The sequence below is a fragment of the Dama dama genome, chromosome 12 (assembly GCF_033118175.1).
Source record: "Dama dama isolate Ldn47 chromosome 12, ASM3311817v1, whole genome shotgun sequence".
In the NCBI taxonomy this organism is placed as follows: Eukaryota; Metazoa; Chordata; class Mammalia; order Artiodactyla; family Cervidae; genus Dama; species Dama dama.
Genome location: NC_083692.1, coordinates 22,824,753 through 22,851,286, shown reverse-complemented (window position 1 = coordinate 22,851,286; position 26,534 = coordinate 22,824,753). Strand labels below are relative to the sequence as shown.

General features: G+C 52.7%; 1 protein-coding gene across 3 annotated transcripts in view; it reads right to left on the bottom strand.

Annotated features, from left to right (window-relative positions):
* Nucleotides 1-21,017, bottom strand: part of ACTN1 (actinin alpha 1) — a 97,056-nt gene extending 76,039 nt beyond the window's left edge. For all 3 annotated transcript variants that reach the window (XM_061156806.1, XM_061156804.1, XM_061156805.1), the window contains exon 1: nucleotides 20,779-21,017. In XM_061156806.1, the coding sequence (XP_061012789.1) occupies nucleotides 20,779-20,883 (105 nt within the window). In that variant the 5' untranslated portion in view covers nucleotides 20,884-21,017. The remainder of the gene's footprint in view (nucleotides 1-20,778) is intronic.
* Between the last annotated feature and the right edge of the window lie 5,517 nt (nucleotides 21,018-26,534).

Sequence of the window (26,534 nt, the reverse complement as noted above, 5' to 3'; positions counted from 1 at the left end):
AAGGAGGGAGGGAACAGGCCCCAGCCCCTATCTGGATTCTGAGGGACTGGAACCCAGTGGATGATGGTCTGCATTTAGTACGGTCTTGAGGAAGATGCCTCACACTCTGAAATCACAGTTGTTTGAGATGCTAGTCCTCACCTGGCAGTCAGTGGAGAAGCTCTGCACACTCCCCCACAAGAACGATGAATTGCACACATGGGCGGTAGGGAGGCAAGGGCCATGAGTCACAAGCCCAGACCTCCAAATACATATCTAGGACTCAATCGGCAAACTAGTGACCCCTCATCCTTCCAGTGTGCAATGAAATCCCGGAAGGTTTCCTCATCCACCCTCAGAAAGCACCCCTACACCTGAACTTCCTCAAAGCCCTCAGCACACAGCATCCGTCTAGCCTACATGACGGGACGACAAGGTCCCAGGTGTAGCTGGTGCCCTGTCAGTGTGAGGTGAGCGGCCTGCAGACAGGATAGTTCAGCCCTGCTGAGCACCATGGTTTGGCCAAGTGGAATAGAGGCTATCTCCTGCCTCTACTGAAGTCAGGATCCAGAGGGCTTACCAGAATGGCATGTGGCTGCCTTTTCTGCCTCCATCTCCTGTCTAATGACAACAGCCCACATCAGGCAGAGAAGTATCAGTGGTCCATTAGGGGCAGAAGCAGGGTCTTGCTCAGCCCTGGATGGCAAGCAGGACTTCAGAGCAGGCTGACTCATCACCTTGCAGGTGGAGTGAGCTCATTCCTTCCAGGGCATCCTTGGAATTGGAAACCCACAGCAGAGATGGTTCCCATGGCAACAGGCCAGCACCTCCTCCATAGCCGCCTTCCTTGAAGCACCGTTCGTCTGTGCCCACGGGTCACTTAACCAACTCTCTCCCAGCTTATATTCTTAGAACACAGAGCAAGAAGAGACCTTGAGGGGCCAGTGCCCTCCTTCCTCCATGTCCTTCCCATCTCATTTCTTTTAGGGTTAGCTGAATACCTCAACTAGAAGGTTTTTGTTTTGTATTGTTTTTTGGCCATGCCACATGGCTTGTGGGATTCATTCCCCAACCAGGGACTGAACCCTGGCCCTCAACAGCGAAAGCATGAAGTCCTAATCGCTGGACCACCAGGGAACTCCCCCATTTCCATTTCAGTAGACATAAACACATTTAAGACAAGGTAACTCCCAACCTAACAGTTCATTCCTTCTTTGGAAAGTAGGACTACTGGAAATTCTGAGCTTGACTCCCTCTCCACTCAACCCCCCCCAAGTCCCGCTTCTCCAAGCCCCGGGGCCCACTCAACACGCCAAGTCCAGCACAGCCTCTTCCAGCCTGGCGACTTCTCTAAACAGCCAGCTTCCTTCAATACTCCTCTGACACGGTTCCCCCACCTCCCCCGCCCTGTTCCCGAACCTCCCCTGGAGATTACATTGGTCTCTAACCCTCTCAGCATACACCGTCCAGTTCAGACAGGCCCAGAGCCCGCTACTACCCGCACAGGCCCTCGGGGCTCACTGTCACCCACCCCCAGGCCTCCTCCCCTCCAGCTGCTCCCGCCCCACCTCACACTCATTCCCTGGCCTTCCCTTCCCAGAACTTGACACTCACTGTCTCGTGTCTCTGGTCACACTCTGCCTGGTCCACCTCCCCCACTCTCTGCCACCACCTCCCTCGCCTGACTCACTCTTACATATTCTCGATTTAAATTTTAGCTCACAGTATCACCTCCTCCAGGAGGTCTTACTGGTCTCCTCAAAGGTGGCCTGGGGCCTTCCTTGCGCTCCCTTCACTGTACAGGCTGTGACATCCTTGAACGTGACAGGGAAACGCTAGGTGGTAGGTCTCTCACTCAAATGGCCTCTTCAGAGGCACACATCTTGCATTATCAGGCCCTGATCTGAAAACAGCACGTGCTTAATATCTCTTAAATCCAGGTGGCAAGCACCTGGGTATCTGTTTTACTATTCTGTACTTTAAAAGTATTTGAACGCCATTTAAGAAAAGAGAGACCCCATAATACACAGAATTGAGTGAACTATTGTCGGCTGCACTGCCTTTAGCCACAGCGTATGCGTCTGAGCATCTCATGGATCTGCTGAACTCATCCTCAGAAACCTTCTTCCCACTCTGGGGCTGGAGCCCAATGCCACATGGTCCAGTGCAGTCAGGTCAAACCTTCAAAGAAGCATCTGCAGCAAGCCTGTCACAGCAGCGACATGAGAGCAAGTTCTTATTAGTACTATAGCAGCATCTCATCTCCACGTGTCCTTTTCCTCTCGAGAAGTTCTTAGCCGTTCATCCTAGCATGCTAATCTCACTGGAAAGTGTCCCAGGTGGCTACATACGACCAGCAGGTTCCGCTGCTAATTGCTGAAGCTGGGTAATGGGTACATGGGGATTTATTATACTCTTCTCTATTCCTGTGCTTGAATTTTCCATGAGAAGATTCTATTTTAATTCATTCATTCACACAACTAACATTACTTAAGTGCCCTACACATGCCAGGAAACATGGATAAAGAGAGAAATAAGAAACAACCCTGACCCTATGAATTGATAACTTTATTAAATTCTTTGCTATTTAAATTGTTTGCTATCTTATCCCTCCCTGGCAGTTAAATGCCTAATGGCACTTATAACATGAAGACAGGGGAGACCTCCCCACAGCAACAAGTAGCTAATGAGGGGCTTTCTGGGCCTTGTGTCTCCTGGGCTTATCTTCCCAGCCCTGCCAACTCTATCCATCTGCACTTGAAGTCTTCCCCATTAAGATTCCCCTCATTAACGGGCTCCCCTCATTAAGAAAGTGGCTTCAGGAGACCAAGGGTGGGCCTCAGGGTCTCACTCCGCAACAGAAAGTCATGCCAGCCATGCCAGGATCCCTGCAACTTAAAGGCAACTTCCCCTCAAAGGCAGGATGCCAACACCTTTCATTCTTTCATCATGACTCTTCCTAGAGTCCACTTGGTATCAGGTGCTAGGCCAACTTTAGGGACAGAAATAAAAGCCACGGGAAGGTCCCTGACCTCAAGGGAATCATGTATGGTCTTACTGACTGGAAATCCTTGGATTCAATTCCCAGCTCTGCCACCTGCTAGCTGTAGGACCTTGGATGAACAACTAAACCTCTCTGGGCCTCAGTTTCCCCATCTGTAAAATGGGGGTATTAGTGCCCACCTCACAAAGTTGTTGTGAGGAATATATGGGTTAGTACATGGAAAGTCCTTGTCCCGGTGCTTACATGTAAAAAGCTAAGGACAGTGTGAGGCACACAGCATTAGAAGAGTGAGTGCATATAGTCACAGTATTATTGCCATCACATTACTATCATTATTCACCAGGCTCCCACAGCCCCTATTAACAAGTCCCAATGACAATGGGCACTGAAACTCTGAAAAGAAGGACTCACAGAACCAGGCCAGATGCGAGGGACGGGCTCTGACTGGCTTCTGGCTGCCTGTGCATCACGTGTTCTCCTGCCTGAGTTTTTCTGAGCAATGCCCCGGCCACAGCCTCATGAGTAAGAGGTGCCCATGAGCCTGTAAATGCTTTCCATCTGGCCTCTTCTCTCAGAGGAGACCAGCAAGGCGCCTTCATGAGGGAGACACCCAGCCCACCCGGACCCAGGATACTCTAGCCCGGCTGGGAAGTGTTTTATTGTTGTCGCTGTCTGGCAGGGGTTCTGTTCAGCTGCCACTCTCTGCTCATGCTGGGCTTCAGTGGACATGGGCACTTGGGCCCACAGACCTGGGCATTAACCCCCATCTGCCATAAATTAGCCTCAGTGCAATCTCTGACTTTGTGGGCTTTTGATTCCTCGCCTGTGAACAGGGCTGATACCTCCTACCTTGTTGTTAGGATGAAATTAGATTCAGGACGTGTAACAGCCAGCACAGCAACTGCAACAAAGACGGGGAGACATGACCATCGCTGTTTCAGGGGGTGGGAGCCTGGAGCCCCCCCTACGGACACAGGAGCAGCCCAACCCTGACACAGCCCGGCTCCAGGGCAGCCCGCAAAGGCACCCAGCACCTTGCACCCCGAGAAAGGCAAAGAAAGCCATCCCTCTGGAGAAGCCTACCTCTCAAGGCCATCCCCAGGCACGGCCAGCGACTGGGGTGCCACTGCGGGGCAGGAGGGAGACACAACAGACGCGGAGAAGAAAAGAGGGCGGCAAAGAGAAGTATGGAGGGGCTCATGAAAAGCCCCCATCGGGGCTGAGCTGCCTCCCCTCCCCTGCTGCCTCAGCGCTGGGACCTGCAGGGACCAGAGAGACAGCCACTTTCTGGTTGCTCAGGAATGCGCAGGAATGTGTGTGTCAGGAGAGAGGTATTTGGGGCCTGGGGAGGGCGGAGACCCAGCTCCTTCTCTAGCGAGGGGTTTCCCTTCTCCAGTCAGGCCGACTTGCCATCAAGCAGCGCGCCCTGGCAGAGAGGAGAGGAGATGGTCAACGTGGTGGTTAGGAGCGCAGGCTGTGGCCGGGCAACTCTGGCTTCACAGGCCAGAACGCCACTCGAGAACTTGGGGTGCACGCTGTGTGAGCAGTCATGTCTGCTTCTTTGCGACCCCATGAACTGTAGCCCCTCTCTGTCTGTGGCTTGGGCAAATTACTGAATCTCAATAATGCTCAGGTGCTTCTGTAAAGTGGAGATGAAAACGTATTAGCACCTAGATTTTACGGGGTCGTTATGATGACTCAGTGATACGATGCATGTAATGGGTTCAGTACTGGGCTGGGCATGTGGTGCCAAGTGCTAATATCAGGACCACTGGTCCCTCTGACTCATTTCTGGCTCCCTCCTCAACTGCAAAATCAGAAGCCAGTGCCAGGAACCTCTGAGCTAGGGGCAGCCATGCAAAGGGCCCACCTGTCTGTCCATCACCACCTCCCCCCGTAGAGCACAGCTGCCAGCAGGTGTGAAATTCACCTGAACGTGACCACCCACACAGATCCCCAGCAGCCCCCCCTGCCTTCAGAGCACAGAGGCTCACCCTGCCTGTCTGCAGGTGTTCTGAAGCCCACCGGCAAGGAGGACTTCAGGAAGATGATTTACATGTCCCCAGAATAAATTCTTTACTTCAACCAGCCCCACAAGGAATGAACTCAGAGCAGTGTGTCCTTGGCCAAGACAGATCACCACCACGGACCTCAGTCTCTTTATTATGTGGAGAAGGTCAGGGGACAGTATGGGTTCCCTTCTGGTCAGGCCTTCTGTGATTTGATTTCTTCAGACTGCTCCAAGGGAAAGGATAGAGCTGGGTTCTGGGAGTAAACAAAGTGAAAAACAAGGCTGCCCATTGACACCAGTCCCTTGGGCAGATTCCAGGCTGAAACCCTTGTTCCCTGGCTCCGGCAGGAGTTTCTTCTACCCACAGAACCCACGGGCAGGCCGCCTCCCTCGCACCAGGCCGTGGGTCAGCCAAGCCTACACAGAGGGCTGATTATGAGTGGTCCACCTTGCAGAGGGCAGAGATGCCCTCCCCACCCGTCCAGAACCACCCCTAGAATTCCCACCCCTGGACCACACCTGGAGCATCCTTAGGCAAAGCTAAGGAACCCATCACCACCCCAAACAAGGCTCTCCACTCTCTCCCCAGGCACCTGGGCTTCCCACTCGGCCACACCCCAAGCAGGCATTTCCAGAAAGAGAGTCCATGCAGGGCCCAAGACACAGAGCACTGTGGGTCCCTAAGGGAAGTTCATTCACCTGGCCCCACCCATACCCTCCCTAGAGGGTGGGAACAAATTCCTGAAGGGTGAGGACACAGAAGACTCCTAAAGATATGAGACAGTGTTTTAGCAGGCTATTTCAGGGCCAGACTGGAAGCCCAGGGATCAACCTCAAGGTCACCTCAAGAAGTGTTAGACTGCGGAGTAACCCGTCCCCACAAAGAGGACAAGAACACAGGATACTGGCGTTGACCCAGACCCTAAAGATCATCTCCACGTGATAATCTAAGCAGGACATTTACAACAGAGCCCCACTGTCACCCTATAACCCAGGCCCCTCACTTTATGATCCCTGGGTCGGGAAGATTCCCCTGGAGAAGGAAATGGCAACCCACTCCAGTGTTCTTGCCTGGAAAATTCCGTGGACGGAGGAGCCTCGCAGGCTACAGTTCATGGGGCTGCAAAGAGTCGGACACAACTGAACGACTAACACAGCTCATTTTATAGGTAACAATCGGCTGTGACTTGTCCAGAGTCACACAGTGGCCATAGGAAGCTCTAAGAGGAGACCTCGGGTCTCCCACAGCCCCGGAACCTAACGCACAACTGTTCTCTCTGCTCTAAGGAAAGAGGACAGGGTCTTCCGAAGCAGCTCTCTGGCCTAACAATGCAAAAAAAGGAGCCGTGTCTCCATACTGATTCTTCTCCTAAATGACACCCCCCAAGGTCCCAGCTGAAAGGGAGGAGAAGGTAGGCAGACCAAGGTCCTACTGGACCCTACATCCTGATGAGATGCAGAGCCCCGGGTTCTGTCTGGTTCCACACCCCCAGGAGGCTGAGCCTAAAGACAGCAGAGCAGGCCACCCATGTCCAATACTTGAGAGAACCCTCGGCCCTGGGACTGGAAAGAGAAGGAAAACCGAGGGCCAAGTTTACTTCCTTTGAGGCCCCAAACCCTCACAAGAGGACCAGAAACTCCCTAAGAATTTCTGAAGTAGAGGCCTCAGCCAAATGCAATAGGGCAGGGAGTGGAGAGACGTGTCAGCTGGGCCAGCACCTTGGGAGAGGAATGTGAAGCGGGCCGCTGGCCAAAAGAGGAAGAAATGCAGCTGGACTACCTAATAGGGAGCTGGAGGCCTGCGCTGGCTCCCACCAGCCCGCAACAGGACACGCAGGGAAGGGTGCCAGGTGGCGTGGCAGGCTCAGAGCCCATCCCAAGCTACAGGCTGGCTTCCCTAGCCTCCGGCCTCCTCCTGACCCCAGGGCACCCTTCTGAGTCCCAGGAGCCTCCCCGGCCCTGCTCTGGACCCCGGATTCAGCCCCATCACTAGAATGACCCTTGGTGACTCGAGGGGCCATCACCTCCAGAACCTTCTCATCTGCAGATGTCTCCTGCTGGACTGTGGCTACCACAACCCCTTGAATGGCATCCAGTCACTGTCCGTCCAACATTTGGTGACCACCGACTACCACGTGCCCACCGGAGCTCCTTGAGGAGTCACCTTTTCTTGGCGTGCAAGAGCACACCTCCCTCCCTGAGCTTGGGCCTCCCAAAGAGAGGAAGAACGTGGTCTTTATTCTGGGGGAGAGAGAGGAGGTACTAGGCAGAAATTACCAGCAATGTCACAGTCTGGTTCAAGATCTCCATAGCAGACTGCAAAAACAGCCCCAGTTCCTCATCCCTGCTTGCATCTACCCCCCTCTGCAAGTCACTATAAAGTGTCATCTCACTTACTAAAAATGCAATTTCTCAGGCCCCACCCCAGACCCAGTGAATGACCAACACTGAGGATGAGGCTCCGCACCCAGTGTTGTAACAAATCCTCCAGGTGACTGATGCACATCCAAGTAAGAACCGCTGTTAAACCACCCCTATCCTGCTAGGCTTCAAGGCTCTGGGATGAGGTGGCATGCATGCCCAGATGCCAGTGCCGCAGCCTTCAGGAGCCCCAGGCAATGGACCCCTTACTAGGAAGCCCCAGGAGACCCTACAGATTCACCTTCACTCATCCAAGGAGTCCCCAGTCAGTCATAGATGAGTGACATCCCCTGAGAATCTTCCAAATATCCTCAGAGCTAGGAGTCTCACAACAGTGCCCTAAGCAAGTGCGGTGAAGGCTGCCAAGAGGCTGCCAACATGTGTGTCCTCTCCAGCTCTCTCCAACCCATCTTCTACCCAGGCGCTAAGTGAGCAAAGGCAAGGGGCTGAGTGGCCCAGAGCCAGGGCAGAAGGAAGAAAGGGCCAGAGCCAGGAAACCAAGCGTGCACAGACAGACATAACTGGAATCCCACTGGCTGCCCCTGGGACCCAGCCAAGATGGACTCAGCCAGCCACGGCTTCCCACCTCCCGCCTCTTCCAAAACTATGTGCAAAGAACAACTAACTTCCAAATGTTGCAAGAAGCCACTGTGAGACATACAATACAAATTCATTTAGAAGCATGCCTTAACTCACAGTAGCTTTTCTGTCATTGCATATTTACTTCATCAAGGAACAATAAAAACAGAAGGGCTCCCTCCTGGGAAGAGAAAAAAACAGCAAAGTAGTGTGAGTCCCTAAGAACCTGACTCCTGGTGCCCCAGGAAGAAGGCAGTGGGCAAAGGAGCACATGCCCCAGGGGATGAGAACCAGGTGTCAAAAACACACGGGAGGGAAGAAAATAAAAAACAGACTCTCTGCCCCTGCCCTCCCTCACCAAATAGCAGTAAGTCTTTGAACTCCGATGTGGCGGGAACAGCAGGTGAACACAAAGAGCCACCCGCAGAGGCAGGAAGCCCGGCTTCTGGCCCCACCTGCCACCTGTAAACATCCCCCAAGTCCTCCAGCCCCTCCAGGCCTCAGTCGCCTCATCCATGGAATGGGGGTCAGAGCTCCTGCCAAGTGGGGTGTGGGACAGGGAAGGACAGAAAGAGCGGTGTGCACGGTGATACGCTGGGTGTGACACCATCTGTCATGCACACAACCAGACAGGTAGGAACTGCATAAGTGGACACTTAGGAATGAAAACCACCGAACTGGACAGTGATCATTTCCACTGGGGGACAGGAATGGGACTGGGGAGAAGAACGCCAGGGTCTCCAATCTGCAATGTTCATCTTCTTTGCAAACTGGCCTCAGAGCAGAAAATATAGAAATAACAGCTGTAACCGCCTGAGCCTTTGCAGGTCTAAATTTCCTTACTCCCCCAGCCAAATCATTTCACACGGGTGTTCTGAGGATTAAATGAATTAATACCTGTGAAACACTCAGAGACGCGCCTGGTCCATAGCCCAGCCCGGGCTTGGCTCCTTCTCAGGGGAGGGGTGGGCGCTCAGCTCCGTGACTCCAACCACACTCACTGAGCTGGCCTTGTCCTGAGCCAGCAACTCCCATGGAAAGGGACCGGGGGCAGGTGCCCTAACTGGACACCCCTGGCCCCAAAATGGCCTTGCTGCCTGCGCCAAGCAGGCCATTAAGGGGGGAAGGCAGGTGGGCGGTTATCCAGACAGGCCCAGGGAATTAAAACCCCAATGTGGAATTCTTTCATTTTTAAAAAGCTGAAAGCTGATTACATACAATGAATCTCTAAGTTTACCACTGCTTACCTTACCGAAAAAAAAAAAGATAGGTGGCTTTCTTTGAGGCTAGAGTTCTGGAAAATTATCCAGATTTCTAAAGCGAGTCCTCAGGACTTCATGCATGAAAGACACCTCCAAAGAGCCCCAGCTAGCAAAGTATCCAGGATGAAGGGCAGGAAACCAGGGGTCTGGGCCCCCACCCCCATCCCCGCTTCCCCTGCTCCACCTCCTCCAGCTCCCAGCTCCCAGGGCCAAGTCTGGAAAAGCACTCTGGGTTCCTGGAAAGAAAGGCCTTTCCGAATATCGGGAACTCTACTGGAAAGTGCCATTAGACTTTATCTGGAGGATGTCTGCGGTGTTTGAAAGGGAGCCACTCCCCTGCCGAAGTCAAGGCAGTGGCCAAAAACAACAGAGGGGCTCCTCAGAGCCAGACACACACCACACACGTATATACACACACATATGCACACATACACATACATACACATGCACATACACACACGCACATGTGCACAATACACAAATATACATATATACACACTCATATACACTCGTTATATACACACATATATACACGTACAGACATACAAATACACATACCCACTCATGTATACACATACATACACATATACATATGCACATTCACATACACACATACACAAACATATACAGAGACACACACACATATATACACATACCCACATACACACCTCCATTCACACCGACACACACACACCCTCGCTCACGGACCTGGAGGTCAAAAACAGATCTGGGACCTCAAAGCTACTGGCCCTGCCCCCAGCACAGCCTCACACTGGGGAGGTAGGGGTCCCATTTTCTGGTCTGGGGACTTAGAAGAATTAAAAGTCCCACTTCTCTCTCCATCCTCAAACCACAGGCTGTGACATGCGCGCACTTCCACATGGGACAGAAGGAGAAAGAGCCTGACGGTAACAAACCCCCTCCCACCCACAGGCAGGACGGGCGCCTCTCTCCCAAGATGGAAAGCCAAGTTCCATTAGGAGACCTGCCTGAAGGGGGCCACCCACGTCGCCGCACCCTCCCCTCCGGTCATTTCACCTACAGACGATTTGAAAACGGAGGCCGGCACCACTCTGTTCTATTCCCCTTGGTTACAATCAGCTTTGCAGATGACTTTTAAAGAATAAATCTTTAGACACATAAAAGTGCTCCCCTGTAAGCCCTGGCCTCAAATCACAGGCCTGCAACCACACTCCGCAGCCCCCAAGTACCAACCATCACAAAACAGGAAAAACAAGAGACCAGGCTCCTTTCCCTCCCCACCCCCATCACTCTTCCACCATCATGGCTTTGATTTAGGCCCTCATGGCCTTTGATTTAGACCCTCAGCTGCAAGGTGATGGGAGGGGACAGGTCTCCCCCCACCCCCCCCAAAGCTGTCCCCTGGCCGGGCCTGCAGCACTGAAAGCCAGAACAGCTCACCCCAACCTAAGCCCTCAGACTCACCCTCACCCCCTTTCTTAACAGCCTCAAGGCTCAAATCAGAACCTGCAACTTTGTGTTTACAGGCACAGGCTTCTAAAGTCAAAATAAACACTGAGCATCAGCTACCTGGTTCAAAGGGTGCTAGGTGTCCCTGGAGACCAAAAGGAGTGGCCAGCAGGAGCAGGTGAAGCTGAAGGGTCCCAAGCAGGAGAGAAGGAGGGGGCATGGATGACTCTCATAGCAGGGAAGCCAGCCCCCCACAGCTAGGGTCAGCTCCGGGAGAGGCCACCAGGCTCTGGAGTCATTTCCCCGCAGTTACTCCTTCTACTGAAAAGTAGGGAGAAATACAACTGGAATCCTCCACTACCTTTTCAACCCAGAAAAGGAACTTCAGAAAGGCCTGCACCTACCCCTTTAGCATCACAGACCTGGTGATGCTAGTCAAAGACCTGGATTCAAAACCAACTCTACCCCATTCGGGCTTCAAGAGACCCTGGTAAAACCACTCCCCCTTTCTGAGCCTTACTTGTTCTGTCTATAAAATGGGAATAAGACCTCACAAGTCTTTTTATCACAATGAATGGAGAGAACACAGGTGAAAGCATAAATGTTAAAAATCATGAACCATCTAATGAGTACTCGGTTATATTCCATCTTAAAGTGAAGTGTCACTCAGTCATGTCCGACTCTTTGCGACCCTATGGACTGCAGCCCACCAGGCTCCTCCATCCATGGGATTTTCCCAGCAAGAATACTGGAGTGGGTTGCCCGTTCCTTCTCCAGGGGATCTTCCCAACCTAGAGATCAAACCTGGGTTTCCCACATTGCAGGCAGACTCTTTATTGCCTAAGCCAACCAGGGAATTACTATATTTCATCTTAAGCTATTCCTTATTATTTTATTTATGTAAGCCTTGTCTCAATTAAAACATAAACTCCAAGATAGCAATGGGTGCATCTGTACTTCTGGTGAAGGGTGGTATTTCGAGGTCAGTCTGCCTGGGTTCATTCATAAACTCGTTTATTAGCTGGTCAATCTTTGGAAACCTACTTAAACCCTCTGAGCCTCAATCTCCCCATCTGTAGTAACATGTGAAGTTAACAGTATCTTTCTCAAAGGGTTTTTTTTTAAAGATTGAGATAATCCAAACCATGCAAACTTCAATCAGTGTAAGCTACAGTCTTTTTACTTATTTGGAGAACCAAGACATCTTAATAAATATTATAGGTTGATTGTTGGATATAAAACAGACAACTCGTCTTTCTAGCTTTCCTTTCTCTCATCTTCTCTTCCCTTCCCTGAAAGTGGATAGTGTTTACATTGCCTCCCAGATTTTGGGCACGTGAAATGCTTTAAGCCAAAATGAAATGTTTAAGGACCAAGGGTACCAGCCCCTTCTCACTGTGAGCCTTTGGGTGTGAGCCTGTTATTCTATATCTCTAAGCTCAGCATCTTCATCTATCAAGTGTGATCATCCGACATGCCTTACAAGGCTGTTGTGAATGTTAAATGAGGCTGCAGAGAACATATCCCCCACAGAGGCCATGTGCAAGAGGTTTCTCTACATCCCCTTCCCCCGCCCCAACCCTGTGGGTGACAGGCCTGGAGAGAACCCCTCAATCTCTCAATGAAGAATGGATCCCAGCCCAGAAGTAGCCCACTGCAGCCAAGGACCAAGCAGGCGGTTTCCAGGGTAACAGCATCCTCTGCATCTTCTCCCGATTTCCATCCCAGCTGCCTTTTATTCTCCTCCCACCTCTGTAGTGGGCTAAGTCACCTGTTCCCACTATTGCTAGGCAACCTCTGAGAATGGGCAGCTGTCTCCTGGGGGAGGACCCTGGCCCTGCCCTCCCCTCTTCATGCCTCAGGACTTAGAGAAATTTGCCCCACTTAGACCCTCCCTGTTAACCGTGGGATGGCAGAAGGTGGGAAGTAATCCCAGGCCAAGGAGGCCGGTCCCATGGGACTAGCTCAGCCTTTGATCAATGAGGAAGGAACACACCTCCACCCCCAGCCCAGGCTTCCGTTTGCCTGTGTTTATCTGAGATCTAGTCTTAAGCAGTTTCCAAGAAAAGGGCCACATCAGGCTTTTTATGAAAGCTATCCTTCTTGATTATTTTCCTCTTCTGTTCTCCCACTCATTCGCAATGAACCAGGATCCCTGACCTTTTCATAAAGAGTGAGCAAGAGAGAAAAGGTGGACTCACAAGTGAGAGAAAAAGGGGTGAGGATGAAGAGAGCTCAACTCTGGGAGGTGGGATGACAGGCAACTGTCATTTTCTTCCTAAATTAGCATTATCTGAGGGTTTTTAAAGTTGAGATATAATTCTTGAATTATATCTACAAGATATAATTCTTGTAGTTTAAAGCCTACAGTTCAGCGGTTTTTAGTATATTCACAAGGCTGTGCAACCGCCACCGCTATCTAATTCCAGAACGCTTTCATCACCGGGTTTTGTTTTGTATATGTTTTGGCTTTGGTTAAATGTTGCTAGAAATGCAAGCATTTGCTTTATAAGCAGCAGAGCAAAATCTGAGGAGGCAACGCAGCCCGGCTTCAGACCCCAGCTCTACCTCTCACCAGCTGTGGGTTCTTGGATAAGTTACGTGACTGCTCTGAGCCGGTTCTCTCCTCTGTAAAACAGGGTCAGAGCATCCCCCTCGCAGGATTAGATGTGTTAATGCATGTGGAGTCCTTAGCACAGGGCGGAATGCTTAGCACATGCTCAGAAAGGGTGAGCCACTGTAATTATCATAAGAAAAAGAATTTTTTCAACTTAAAAAAAAAAAAATCCAGTCCTGGTCCTGGCTCTGCTAGCAGGTGGCTGGGACGGCCAGTTTCTGTCTGGGAGGGGTTGGAGGCCTTGCTACCCCCACCCAACCCCTTTGCAAGTAATGGCACCACCTGGGGTGGCTGAATAGGGCACGAGGAGGGGGCAGGGTGAGGCTGTGACTGTCGCCTACGTATCTTTGCGGCCAAGTGTGACTACTCCAGACTCACAAGGTGCCCTGCACGGCAAGATCCTGCCAGTAACCCCCAGCCAGGATGGGGGTGATGGGGGTGAAGGAAGACCAGGAGGGACAAGCAGGAGAGCAAAGGACTAGCCCTCTCCCCAAGGTTACCTTCTACCCACTGAGGAGGGAGGGTTCCCCGACCTGATGCTCAGCCCAAGAAGCATCAGGCCCTGTGTTAGGGGCTCCCAGGATGGCCCTAAGCCCTGCCTTGCTGGACCCCCTGCCCCGGCCACTCCCCAGGTGTCTTGCCTCAGATTGGGCAATTAGGACTTAAGATACTGTGCCGTTGCCAAAGGAGACAGCACACGCTGGGCTAAATCCTCAGTCCCAGCAGGGTGACCCAGTGTGACCAGGACTATGGAACCAGATAACAGGGTCCCTCCGCCTGCTGCCTTTTAGCTGTGACCCCTCTGGGGAGCTGCAGACTGGACTGTCCAAATCCTATCCAGCTCCTGGTGGGCTCTGGGACCCTTCCAGCATCCCAGGTGAGTAACTCAGCCCAGCTCCCCAGACCCTTCCTGCAGAGACGTGGGCCCTTTGACCACACTCAGGGGATAAAAGCAGGGTCCCAGGAACATGCCCTAACGCTTCAACCCTGAGCCGCACAACAGGTCCCAGGAAAAGTGGGGGTGGGTCACACATGGGGGCAGCTCAGGTGCTGGACAGTCCCCACAACACCTGCATGACAACACCTGTGCAGAGGTGTGGGGCTCCAGAGCCCAACCTATGAGCTGTACAAACAGCCTGGCCTCTTAGCAAGGTGAGAGGTCAGCTCTGGGAGGGGCAGAGAGAATGGGGAAGGAGGACCAGGAGGGAAAACAATGGCAGGTGGACTCACTGGCACCCCGGCTCCTTCCAATCTTCCTCCTCCAGTAGGGGAAGTCCTACCCCGCTGTGTACACACACACCCCCCACCACAACCACAAGCCCCGATTATTTACCAGGGAAAGGAAAGGCTTCCCAGCAGAACTTTCCCTGCCACCTCTCCTGCCCCGTACTGGTCAGTGCACGCCCCTGCTGTGACTGGTATGGCCTGGTGGGATTTTCTGCCTTTCTGCATCAAACCTGTCATTGTCACAGCCCCACCTGGGTGGAGCATCTGCTACCTAACAGGGGTTCCAATCAGCGCTCAGACCGACTGCACAAGGAGAAATCGCCGCTGCTCCTACACTCTGCAGGGACTAGAAGGTGAGAAGCAGGCACACACAGTAGCAGGCCTGTGGCCGGGCCAAGTCTCAGGTTGCCCCACCCTGGCAGGGCAGGAGGCGCCAGGTCTCATGTGACAAGTCCTTGAGCCAAATTTATGGTTTGTGGCCACTGGCCAGGTGCCCAGCCCCAGGCCTTCCTCAAGAAGCTGGAAAGAGGAGCCCCAAATCCCAACCACAAATCCCAAGTGACAGGACGCCCATTTGGTGTGACCTCCTCGCACAGAACAGCTCACCGTCCCCCAGGGAAGGTCCCAGGGGTGAGGGCCTCTCCCAGGCCCTGACCCACTGAGCAAGGAGGCCTTGGCAGCCCTCCTCAAGAAGTCAGACTTTAGGAAGTGAGATTCTTCCTTTTGAAGAGGCTGAATCCTACAAGCCCATCTCAGCAGCCCCTCAAGGTCTCATCATTGCTCAGAACTGGAAAGTCCGGCCCGCCCTGTGCCCCAGGCCCTCTCACATCTCTCTCTCCAGGGCAGCCCTGAGGCTCCCAGTCTGTCCATCTCTCCCATCTCTCTTCCAGGTTCTGTCCATCACTTCACCAACTAGCGGGGCACCTGCACTCAGAGCACCCACGTGGGCCAAGTTTCAGAGAGGAAGCAGCTGCAATCTGGGGCCAAGCGGGGCTGGGCAAGCTGCTGAGGGTGTGAGCAGGGCCTGCAGAATGCGCTCAGTTAATTATCAGAGGGGCCTGAAGACCTCTGAGGTCGTTTTACCTGCATTACCACTAGAAGACAATGTTTTTAAGCACTTTGGCATTCATCGGTTAATTATCAGAGGAGCCTGAAGACACTCTGAGGTATTTTACCTGTATTACAACCAACTGACATGTTTTTAAGCACTTTGGCATCCATCTCTTCATCCTGGATACCCAGGAAGTAGGAAAAGGGTAGGCAAGGGATTCTATACCATTCTATAGGTCAAGGGGTTGAGCAAACAGAAAGGTCAGGTGACACCCAATGAACCAGCACTGACTTTGGGGTCAAAGGTCAAGGACAACACAACTCCCACACACTCCTGGCTTCCTTTGGAAGCGGATTTTTATACTACATCTTATCTCAAAGCATCACGGTAAAAAAGCCATAGCAGCTCTGGTTCCTCAAAATAGCTAACATTTACTGAGCACTCACTATACCCCATGTACTATGCTAAATTCCCTACACACCTTACTTGGTTTGTAAGCTTCTACTCAGCTATTTCAGGCAGGAACAATTATTATCCCCATTTCCCTCTTGGCATCATCAGGCACAGAGCAGGTAAGTGACTCACCCTGGATCACACTGCTAGCCAGTGGCAGGGTGAAGACTTGAACCAGGGTGCCCAGAGCATGTCCATCTGTGGAGGCCAGAGCCAGAATCCAGTCCCAGAAAGGGATGGTTTATCTGGAATGTGAAGCATTTCATCCGAATCTCTACCAACCTGGCCTGGAGTTAGCAGCCAGGCATGATGTTTATCCAATTATTTCATCATCATTTCTGGACCACGTGCAATAGGTCTGACTCTGTGCTAGGCACTAGGGATTCTGCACAGCACAGGACAGGCTGCGTCCTGCCTCCATGGACACTGACGAGGAGTGAATCAGGAAGGAGTGAACACTAGGAGTATGAGGATGAAGATGAGGGCCAATTCTCTCCTCTTTCAGGCTTTATCGCTACCAGGCATCACTCACTCCTAACCTCCTGCCTTCAGGGTAGGCAGACGTCCTGATCCTCCCCAGATAAACCCACCTACAGCAGACTCTCCCCTCTTTGCAATCCTCCACCTTGGTGCGTAACCTTGGTAGCTCCTCTGATGATGGTCTCGCAGTCCAGGACATGAATGCATGCATGCTCAGTCTGACTCTTTGTGACCCCATGGACTATAGCCCACCAGGCTCCTCTGTCCATGGGGATTCTTCAGGCAAGTATACTGGAGTGGGCTGCTGTGCCCTCCTCCAGGGGATCTTTCCTGACTCAGTGACCGAACCCACGTCTCTGGTGGCTCCTGCATCGCAGGCAGACACTTTACCGCTGAGCCACCAGGAAGCCCCTCGAAGTCCAGAAGCAAATGTAAATAAAGCAGCCTCTCTTCCTGCCACATAGCTTGACAACCTGGCTTGATGTGGATACAGAATCAGGATCTGGCCTATTTACAACTACCTTCTTTCACCTGTCAGGACTGTCTCTCTGTTTGAACATCCATCAGCTCAACAAATATTAATTAAGGTCCTACATGTGAAAAACAGAACAAAAACCCAGGGCTGGCACCTGTGGGAATACACAGGACACTAGAGCCTCCAGGATTTAAGAGGGAAGAGAGAGAAAAAAAATTGAACAGCAGAAGAGGCCCTTTTACATATCCTCTGCTGTCGACCTAGCAGTAAAGGGGGTGGGGGCGGGGAAGGTATTAGCTTCTTTTTATAAACAAGAAATTGGAGGCTGAGAAAGGATAAGTAACTTGTCCAGGGCCACAAGCATACAAGTGTAGAGCCAGGATTTTACTCAAAATCTATGTTCTCTCTAGCCGACTTGACTCCAGGCACACGTGAGCACACACACAAGGATGTGGGTGAGAGTCACCCACAGGCTCTGAGGATGCTGATCATTCCCAAAAGATGGGCGTTCAGAGCTGGGGCCCCTAGAAAAGATGGCTTCAGTTCTCAGCCTCCAACATCAGAAAGACTGTAAAATCCAGTAAACTTGCCCAAGCCACGGCATTTTCTGTCTTGAGGCAAGGAGCCCAGCAGGATGAACTCTGCACTGAAGCACTCTTTGAAGGGACAAGCCATGGCCAACCCAAGGCAGGTTCTTGAGTCATGCCTGCTACCTGCACAGACTTCTACCAGCATCTGCATCAGCCTTGGCGTCACCCAAGAAGTCATTTAATCTGATGCCTGTAAGGAGCCCTGAGGGGTGGGCAGGGAAGGCAGGAGGAGGAAACAGAACGGAAGGGCCACAGGGACAGAGACCTGGCCTGTCTAGCTCATGGCTGCACCCTCTGCACCGGGATCCCAGCCTGGCCCAGAGGAGGGGCTCCAAAAGTACTTGCTGAACAAACTAATAAAGGCTCAGAGAAGCGAAATGACTGGCCCAAAGTCTCACCCACAGTCCAGGCTGTCTGGTCTAGGACAAAACAGAGGGGTCTTCAGCTCTGTATCTCACAGCACCGTGACCTCCTTCTGCCCCTCCTCACCCCCACCCTCACTCTCCCGCCTCCATCTGGAACGGTTGGCCTCTGTCCTACTCCTTGGCTCTAGTCCCACTCAACCCTCACCTCCCAGGGTCAGCAGGGAGACTGTCAAAAGCACCAAGTTACTTTAAGTCTGATCCTCCTGTTGTAATGCCAATTTAGAACCCCACCAGCCTGCTGAGAACTAGGGGAAATGTGCAGAAACTGAGGTTACAGAGACTTAATGGCCCGGAAAAAAAAAAAAAAGCTGTGGACCAGATTCAATCAAGGCCCAGAGCTTGTGGGCCTCCATCAACCCCACCAAAGCAGGTGTTGGCTCCCCTTGGTCTGAGATCTTTGCAGGCTCTGGGTGCCAGAGCCAGCTTTCCGGCCTCCTTCACCAACTAAGGAATGAGTGAGGGGAAGCTGCCTGGAGGAGCACCACTGCAACCCAGCCCCGCCATGCAACTGTCTGGACGCTAGGCTGGTTACTTCCACCTCTGCCCCTCATTTCCTCATCCTCCTGCTGCCCGGCTCCCAGAGCTGCTGGGAGTAACAACTGAAACAATATATACGATTAGAACAGTGCCCAGCATACATCAGCCAATGCCAGCTCTTGGAACTGTGGAGTTTGTCCCTGGGTAACCAACCTTCCCAGGTGACCCTGTTCCCACCTGGTTGCCCAAAAGCCTGGTGCACACCCACTACCACCCAGGTCAGAGTTCTGAGTGTGTGTGTGTGTAGGGAGAGAAAGAGAGACACTAATTTTTCTCCCTCACTGCTTTTAATATATTCACTCATTCATTTGATAATAATGAATACCATGTGCAGGTTCAATGCTTAGTCCCACAGTCCTTAAAAGGACCTGATTCCTAATTCTTGGGCAGTCCTGTCACTCCACCTGGCCAGGCACACAGTAGGTGCTAGGCAAACAGAAATTTCTACTCTTCTACCCCCCTCCCACAGAAGACCCCCCAAATATCCACCACACACTAATCCCACTCCTCCTGTCCAACTTAAAATCTATTCCCAAGGAAGGTGCACCTTGAAACTCCCCAACCTTTACCCCCATGAGAATCTCCAGATTATTCCATTCTCAACTCCCCAACAGTCCAACTGACCCAGGAGATAAACCAGGTGAGGGAGGGACTCACCTCTCCCCCAGCCCTCCCCGAGGGGCCCGACAGGTAGAGGGGGTGGGGTGTTTAAGTAACTGTGGCAAGAAAAAGAAGTCGGCTAGAAGCAGGGCAATCTTCTGGTGCGGCTGCAGAGGGCTGGGCCCAGCAGAAGCCAAGACCCTGGGGCTCAGGTCGCCCTGCTTTGGGAAGCCCTTTGTGCGCTGTTTTAAATTACCTCTGCTTGTCTGATGAAGTGAGTAAAAGGGCGCCAGTTTCAGGGCTTAGGATTCCTGAGTGAGCTAATACAGGATGCCTTTGGCTGAAAAAAAACTTCAGTCGGCTCCCTAAACTCCCCCCCCTTTTAAGTTTAAAAAAGGGAATGAATGTTACCATTTTTGGACATAAGCGTTCTCCCTCAAGCCCAGCCCTAACCGCACTATCCAGGGGGACGCGCCATCCTGTGTGTCCCCCGCCCCCCCCCCCCCCCATTCCCAGATCAGCCGAGGGGTGGAGGTGGGGGTGGGGGTTAAGAAGGGACCGGATGGGAGCGGGCCGCGAGGGAGGAGGGAAAAGGGTGTTCAGGGTACGTGGCCGCCTGGGGCAAGAGCTCACCGCGCAGGCAGGAAGCAAACGCACGGTTGGGGCGCCCTCCCCCCAACAAGAGTGGTTTCTGACCTCTTCCTGCCACCGGCCACTGTGCCCGGGTCCCCTCGCCAGCTTTGAGCCCAGCGCCCGTGGGAGAGCGCGCACCCGGCACGCGGCCTGGGACGCGCCTCGGTGGCTAAGCATGGAGCCCCAAGGACTGACCCCAAATATCCCCAGAGACAATGCCTTGCCCTACCGAGCCCCTCAACTCAGATCAAGTTGCCCAAATTCGCCATCTCCCAGGAACGAGCGGGGATCGGAGAGGCAGGACGCAGACGCAAGCTCATCTCGGTTCGCAGCTACCAAGCACTGAGTTAAGCAATACAACGGTTTGCCGCCCTGACCCCGCCTCCACAGGGCCCGTTGGGGAGCCCGCTTTGGCCCGGGTTCTCTCGGCCCTAACCCCATTCCGGCAGGTCCACCTCCACACAGACCCGGAGGGGGGTGCCAATCCCGCCGCGCCCGCTGCCCCCTCGGCCGGCGGATTGGGGCTGGGAGGACCCATGCAGCTTGTCCCCTTCAGGTACCAAGGCGACCCAGGAAGCGCGCTGCCACCGCACGCCATATGGAAAGGCGGTCAAGGGGCGGGGAAGGGAAGGGAAAATCGATCCGGAGCTAACTGCCACCAAGCCCGGGGCTCAGCCCCAGCCTCCGGAGCACCGCCCCCGCGCCTTGCCCTCGCGAGGCCGGTGCGACTGCAGCCGGGCGGCCTGGGTAGCCCTCCCCAAGGCGACCTGCCCGCGGGCGGCCCCACCTCCCAGCGCTCAGCCTCGGTGTTCGCGGGCTCTGGGGCCGGGGCGCTCCCCCTTCCGCCCCGCGCCTGTAACCCAACACCCCACCTCGCGGCCGCCGCGCATCCCCCGCCCCCGCTCGTGCGCGCCTGGAACCGGTTCGCAACCCAGAACCCCGGAGCCCCGCGAGCCGAGCTGCCCCGGGCGGGGGGCTGCGACGGGCCGGGGAGGTTGCTGACCTTTCTCTGCTGCTTCTCCCACGCTGGGTCCAGGAGCAGGTCTCGATCCCAGTCCTCTTCGGGCTGCATGTAGTCATTGGTTTGCTGGGAATCATAATGGTCCATGATGGATGGTGCGCGCGTGCTAGGGGCTGGATTTCTTCCTCCACCTTCTCTCCGGGCGGCGGCGGCTGCGGCTTGCTGCCCAGGCGTAGGGAGAGAGTCGGGACGATCTGGGCTGGGGCTGGGCTGGGCTGGGCTGGCGGGGCCGGGCTAGCTCCCCTGCACCCGGTTCCGCCGCGGCGCTGCTGGCGAAGGCGGCGGCTGCGGGCGGCGGCGGCTGAAGCTCGCGGACTGCCTGCCTCGCGCCGGCGCTCAGACCTAATCTCCACGCACACTGAGCGAGGCGGACACACTCGCGCTGCGGGCGCAGAGGCGGGCGGGGGCGAGGGGCAGGGGCAGAGCCCTCCGGAGGCTCTCCATTGGCCAGGCCGAGTTGCCCAAACTTCCCCCCTTCGCCTCTCATTGGGAATTCCTGGCATCCGTCAGCCAGGCCGCGGCGCATATAGGTGGACTGGGCGGCCCCCTCCCGGCGCGCACTCCCCCGCCCACTCCCCGGGTTCCCACTCCCCCGCGCGGCTCATGTGACACCAGCTTAAGCTGAACGGGACCGAAGCCGGGGGACGCCTCGCCAAGCTCGGGGACCGAGCGGCCGCGCGCTCGGGAGCCCCAGGAGGAACGGCCGGGGCATTGGACACGCTCCCAGCCCACAGGAAGGCCCGGTACTCCGTTGCCGCGGCGTCCTGCGCTCCCACGAGCGCTCCAAAGCCCAGAACTGCCAGGGGGTGGAGGACCGACGCGAGGAAACCCGAAAAGCATTTCATTTTCTGTTTCCCAGGGTCCGGAGAGATCGGCACCCGGAGAAGGGGGGCGGGGAGTGCCGGAATGGAAAGGAATTTACTGGGAATTTCCTGATTCCGCCCCCGGCCCCGCCCCGCGCGGCACGACCCGGCGGACCCCTGCCCTGCCGGAGCCAGGTTTCTGGCAAGCCATCGGCGCTCCGAAGCCGCACAGCTTTCCCGCGTCGCCGCGGGCTCCTTTGCCGCCCTCCCTTGGGCTCAGGGTCTCAGTCGCTCAGCTCCCCGGGTTCCGCTGCGGGTTCCCGCGGGCTGGCAGGGCCGAGCTATCCTTATACACACCTGGGCAGCACCCTAATAGCTCTGAGCGATCTACCTATTCCACGCCCCCTCAACACACACCGCAGACCCGATGGAGAAACTGAACTTCGGAGAGATGAGCGTAAAAGGGGGACTTATCGGGTTCTCAGAGCTCCACAAGCCAACCCTGTAACCTTATGCCTGACAAACAAAGCCTTATTGTTATTGGAGGAAGGAGGGCAAGACCGAAGAAACACCTTTAGGTTGGTGGAGCCTGCCTGCTCCTCCTCCCTCAGGCCTAGAAAGAGGCGGATCCCCGCAGTGGGCTCCCCCGAGAGCTCCAGGGCTGAAGAACAGGAGCCAGGGGCCTCCAGGAGCATCTGCACAGAGTAGTGTTTGATCCGTGTGTGCCCCTGAAGGATGGCTGGGTGTACTGGGAAAATTCAACTGACAGTTCAGAGGTGACTGAAGGAGTTAGAAAGGGCCATGAATTCGGTTACCTGAAAGGCCAACAGATGGGAAAGTTGAAAAAAGTGCCTGTGACTCCCAGGGGAGCCAGCTGATGCTGTGGGAAGCAGATATGGGTGACATGTCACTCCCTGCACCATTAGTCCATCTCGCACATTTATACAAGTGTCCTCGGTCAGCACTGTGCCCTCCACAAGTCCCTGGCTGAGGAAGCACTGCTTCTGAGCCACGGAGACAGCAGATTTATAGACTGTTTCATATCCACTTGTAAACTATGGCTCTAAACCTGGTATTGAGGGTAATGATGGTGCTGTAGCCATTCATTCTCTCAATAAATATTTGTGGAGCCCCATCCATGTGTCAGGAGATGTGCTAGATGTTATGTATCTAGAGATGAAAAAGACGCACTCCTTGCCCCTGGCAGTCCAGCAGAGACACACAGAAATAAAAATATACTGCAAGGAGATAGGTAGTTCCCCAGCCAGGGGACTGTAGAGGTAGAGAGGATGAATTTTGAACCCAGCATAGGAAAGGAAGCTCCAGGTATCACTTTTTGGAGGAGGGGAAATTCAAGTGAGTCTTTAAGAACAAGAGTCAGCCAGACAAAGAGAAGAGTGGGAGATTATTCCAGGCAGAAGGAACAGTGTGAGCTAATACATGGGGGCAGGAAGCTGTATGGTATAAAAGGAATGCTAGCGTTTCAACATGGCTAGACTAGAAATCCAAGGCCAGGAGGGGCAAGAGACAGGGCTGGAGAGGTGGACAGCAGCCGGACAGTAAAGGCCTTCTCTGCCACATGATGTGAGGGTCTGAGGGGAATAAGGCTGGCTGGAAGCTGTGACAACCAGTTGCAAAGGAGTTGTAATAATCCAGGTAGTGCTGGAACCGGAAGTGCTCTAAGAATGTCCAGAGTCAGCTGTCCAGTAAGCAGGTGACGGCACAGCCCTGACTTGAGGGGAAACAGAATCTGAGAGTCATCTGACTATGGCTAGCATGGACACCATGAGGGACTCCAGGGAGAATGCTTCAGTGGAGCTAAGAGTGCCCAGCTGAACCCAGAGGAGCAGGACTTAGAAAGGAACTGTAAAGAACAAGGGCCCTTGGGGGAGACAGGAAATGGGCCACAGAAGCACAGGAAGCCTGGACAACATGGTGTCATGAAAATCCAGAAGGAAACATCCAAGTGAGGGACATCAGCAACATCAGATATGGCAGAAGAGCCTGGAAAGTAAGGCCTGTAAAGTTGTCTCTGAAATCATGCAGTATGCGTACTTTGGTTTCTGAATTTTTCACTAAGTTTAATGTCTGTGAGATTTGTTTATGTTGTGGCTTGTATCAGCAGTTGATTTTTTTTGTTTGTTTGTTTTCCTCCTCTGTAGTGTTGGATTGTATAAGTATATGCTGAGTAATTTACCTACTCTCCTGTCATTTGTATTGTATACAGTTTGAATCTATGAATAAAACTGCTATAAACAGTTTTACATTTTTATGTGTGCTTTTGGTGAACATGTTTCTCTTGGAGAAATAATTTCTCTTGGAGATATCACATATATATCACATCCAAGAGAAATTATATATATATATGTACCTAGGAAAAGAATTATGTCATACTATTGTATAGGTATATGTTTCATTTTAGTGGATATTGCTAATTTTTCAAATCGACTAACAATTTACTCTCCAAGCAGCAGAATGTGAGAATTTCAGTTGCTCCATGTTCTCCCTCCACTCAGTGTTTTTTTAATTTTAGTCTTAAAGATTGGTGAGTAGTGGTCTGTTTTTATGGGTTTAATCTGTCATATACTTACCATTTGAATCAATAACTCTCATTCCCACTGCCATTGATAATAGCAATTTATTTTTTTAGCTGCTTGAGATAACATATGCATATTTTATTAATTTCCCCAAATTTAATTAATTAGTTCATTCAACAAACATTTATCAAGCAATTGCTCTATAAAGATACAAAAGCAAAGAAGAAAGATGTGGTCCTCTCTTAGAGGAGGTAGGAGATTCTTAGCAAATATTCCACAAGTGCTTGTTTGGGGAGGCTGTTCCACCCCTTGTGGGAGCTGTTTTGTTTTGCATTAGAGCAGGTCCATTATGACTTTTCAATAAAAATGTTTAAGAAAAGCAGCTCCTTTAAAAAGAAATAGGGACTTCCCATTAGTCCAGCAGATAAGACTCCATGTTCCCAATGCAGGGAACCCAGATTTGATCCCTGGTCAAGGAACTGGATTCCACATGCCACAATTAAGAATTCACATGCCACAACTGAAAGAAGAAAAAAAAAAAAATTCACATGCTGCACAAAGATCAAAGAAGACCTGGCACAGCCAAATAAATAATTTTTTTTTCATTTATTTTTATTAGTTGCAGGCTAATTACTTTACAATATTGTAGTGGTTTTTGCCATACATTGACATGAATTAGCCATGGATTTACATGTGTTCCCCATACCAATCCCCCCTCCCTAAATTTTTTTTTAAGAAGGAAAAAGAAATAATCCCTGGGGTCACATGGGCAACCCACGTAGAGTAAGGGAAGATCATGAAGGAAAATGGGAGGGCTCATCTGGAACAGCACTGATTCCTTTCTCCCCAGAGGCTCAGCCTTTCCAGCCCCTTTTCCGTCCTTTTGTATTTCTCTGGATGCGATGATGAAGGAACTGTGATTGTGGGCAGAGGTCTTGCCATTCTATAGGCCAGTGGGTGTGAATCGAGACTGAAGGAGTCTCAAGTCAGTGGCCAGGAAAACACTCAGGTCCTTTCCACCAGCTGGGGCTTTCTCCCCCCAGCTCCTCGAGGAATGGAACTCCCAGCTCAGCAGCAGCTCTGAGAGGCTAGCTTAGTCCATTACCAGCACTGCAGGCAGCCCCACTCCAGCCAGTGATGAGTCACCCGGAAAGCCACAAGTGCTTTGCAGCTGGAAGAACCTAGCTCTGGCGTCGATGATCCAACTTCCCTTGGAAAGAGGGAGGAATGGTGTGTCTATGAGTTCTGGGAGTACTTATCAAGCCCCTACTTTGTGTCAGGCAGAGTGCTAAGAGACTCAAGAGGGGTCCTGGTGTTCCCAAGCCTCCTGGTCTAGCTGGGACCGAACCACAGGTTTTCTCCCCTAAAACGCATCCACCCAGCAGATAGTCACCCATGACACAGTCTGCAGATAAAAATGAACTGGATTAAAAAAAAAAAAAAAATGAACTGGATTGACATCTGCCAGGAATGTAAAGAACGCAGAGCTCCAGCCGGGAGCCTGTCCTGCCACAGCCACTCCAGTGCTCCTTAGGCCCATCTTCTTCTGAGTCTGGAACTGACCACACAAGGCCCTGTGGGGAAACACGCAAGTAGGATCTGTAAGATTCTGGAAACCAAAAGCACCACAGACCTTGCAAGCCCAGAGATCTGTGGGTTTCCTTCACTGTGTCCTGAACCTCTGACCTTACAGACTAAGGTTCCTTATGGGCTTCTCATGAGGAATGACTGTATTTGTAGAAGGCTAGAGGAGAGGGGAAATCACTCACCTGCAATTGAATGCTTTAACTCACTCTCCCCTGAGCTTCTACAGCACATCATTTGTAACTGAAAAGAGCTTTTTTTCTTTTTTGCTTTGCTTTGCTTTATTGTAGTCCTTTGCCCACATTTTATCTCCTACTGCCCTTATGCAGTCTTACCCTTCTACTTCCCCCCAACAGCCTACCACAGGGCCTAGAATACAAAAGGTCCAACGCAGTCTTTGTTGAATGAAAAATGACCTGTGTCAAATTTCATCTCTGGGCCTCGCTTTCCCCCTTCAACCTGTGGGAGGCTTTGCCATTGTCCACATAAGCATTTCGTCAGTCCTGGAACTCCCCCAGAAACCAGCACTGGAGAAACTGACCAGGCCATCATCCTTCTCATCCTTGCAGGCAGCTCTCAGCCCTCAGGCCCAAGTCCTCAGGCACCAGCAGCCAGATCCTGCCCCGCACCACCCCCCCACCCCCACCCCACAGGCTCATCAGGGGAGAAAAGAAGATGGCCGGCAGAGTCCCTCTGGCAGAATCTTGCTGGAGCAGGCAGAAATGTTTCTTTGTTTCTCATGCTCTGCCCAGCTCTCAGGTTTTAGATCTTGGGTGATGGAACATCTAGCTGGTTTGGTGCCCTTGTTTTCATC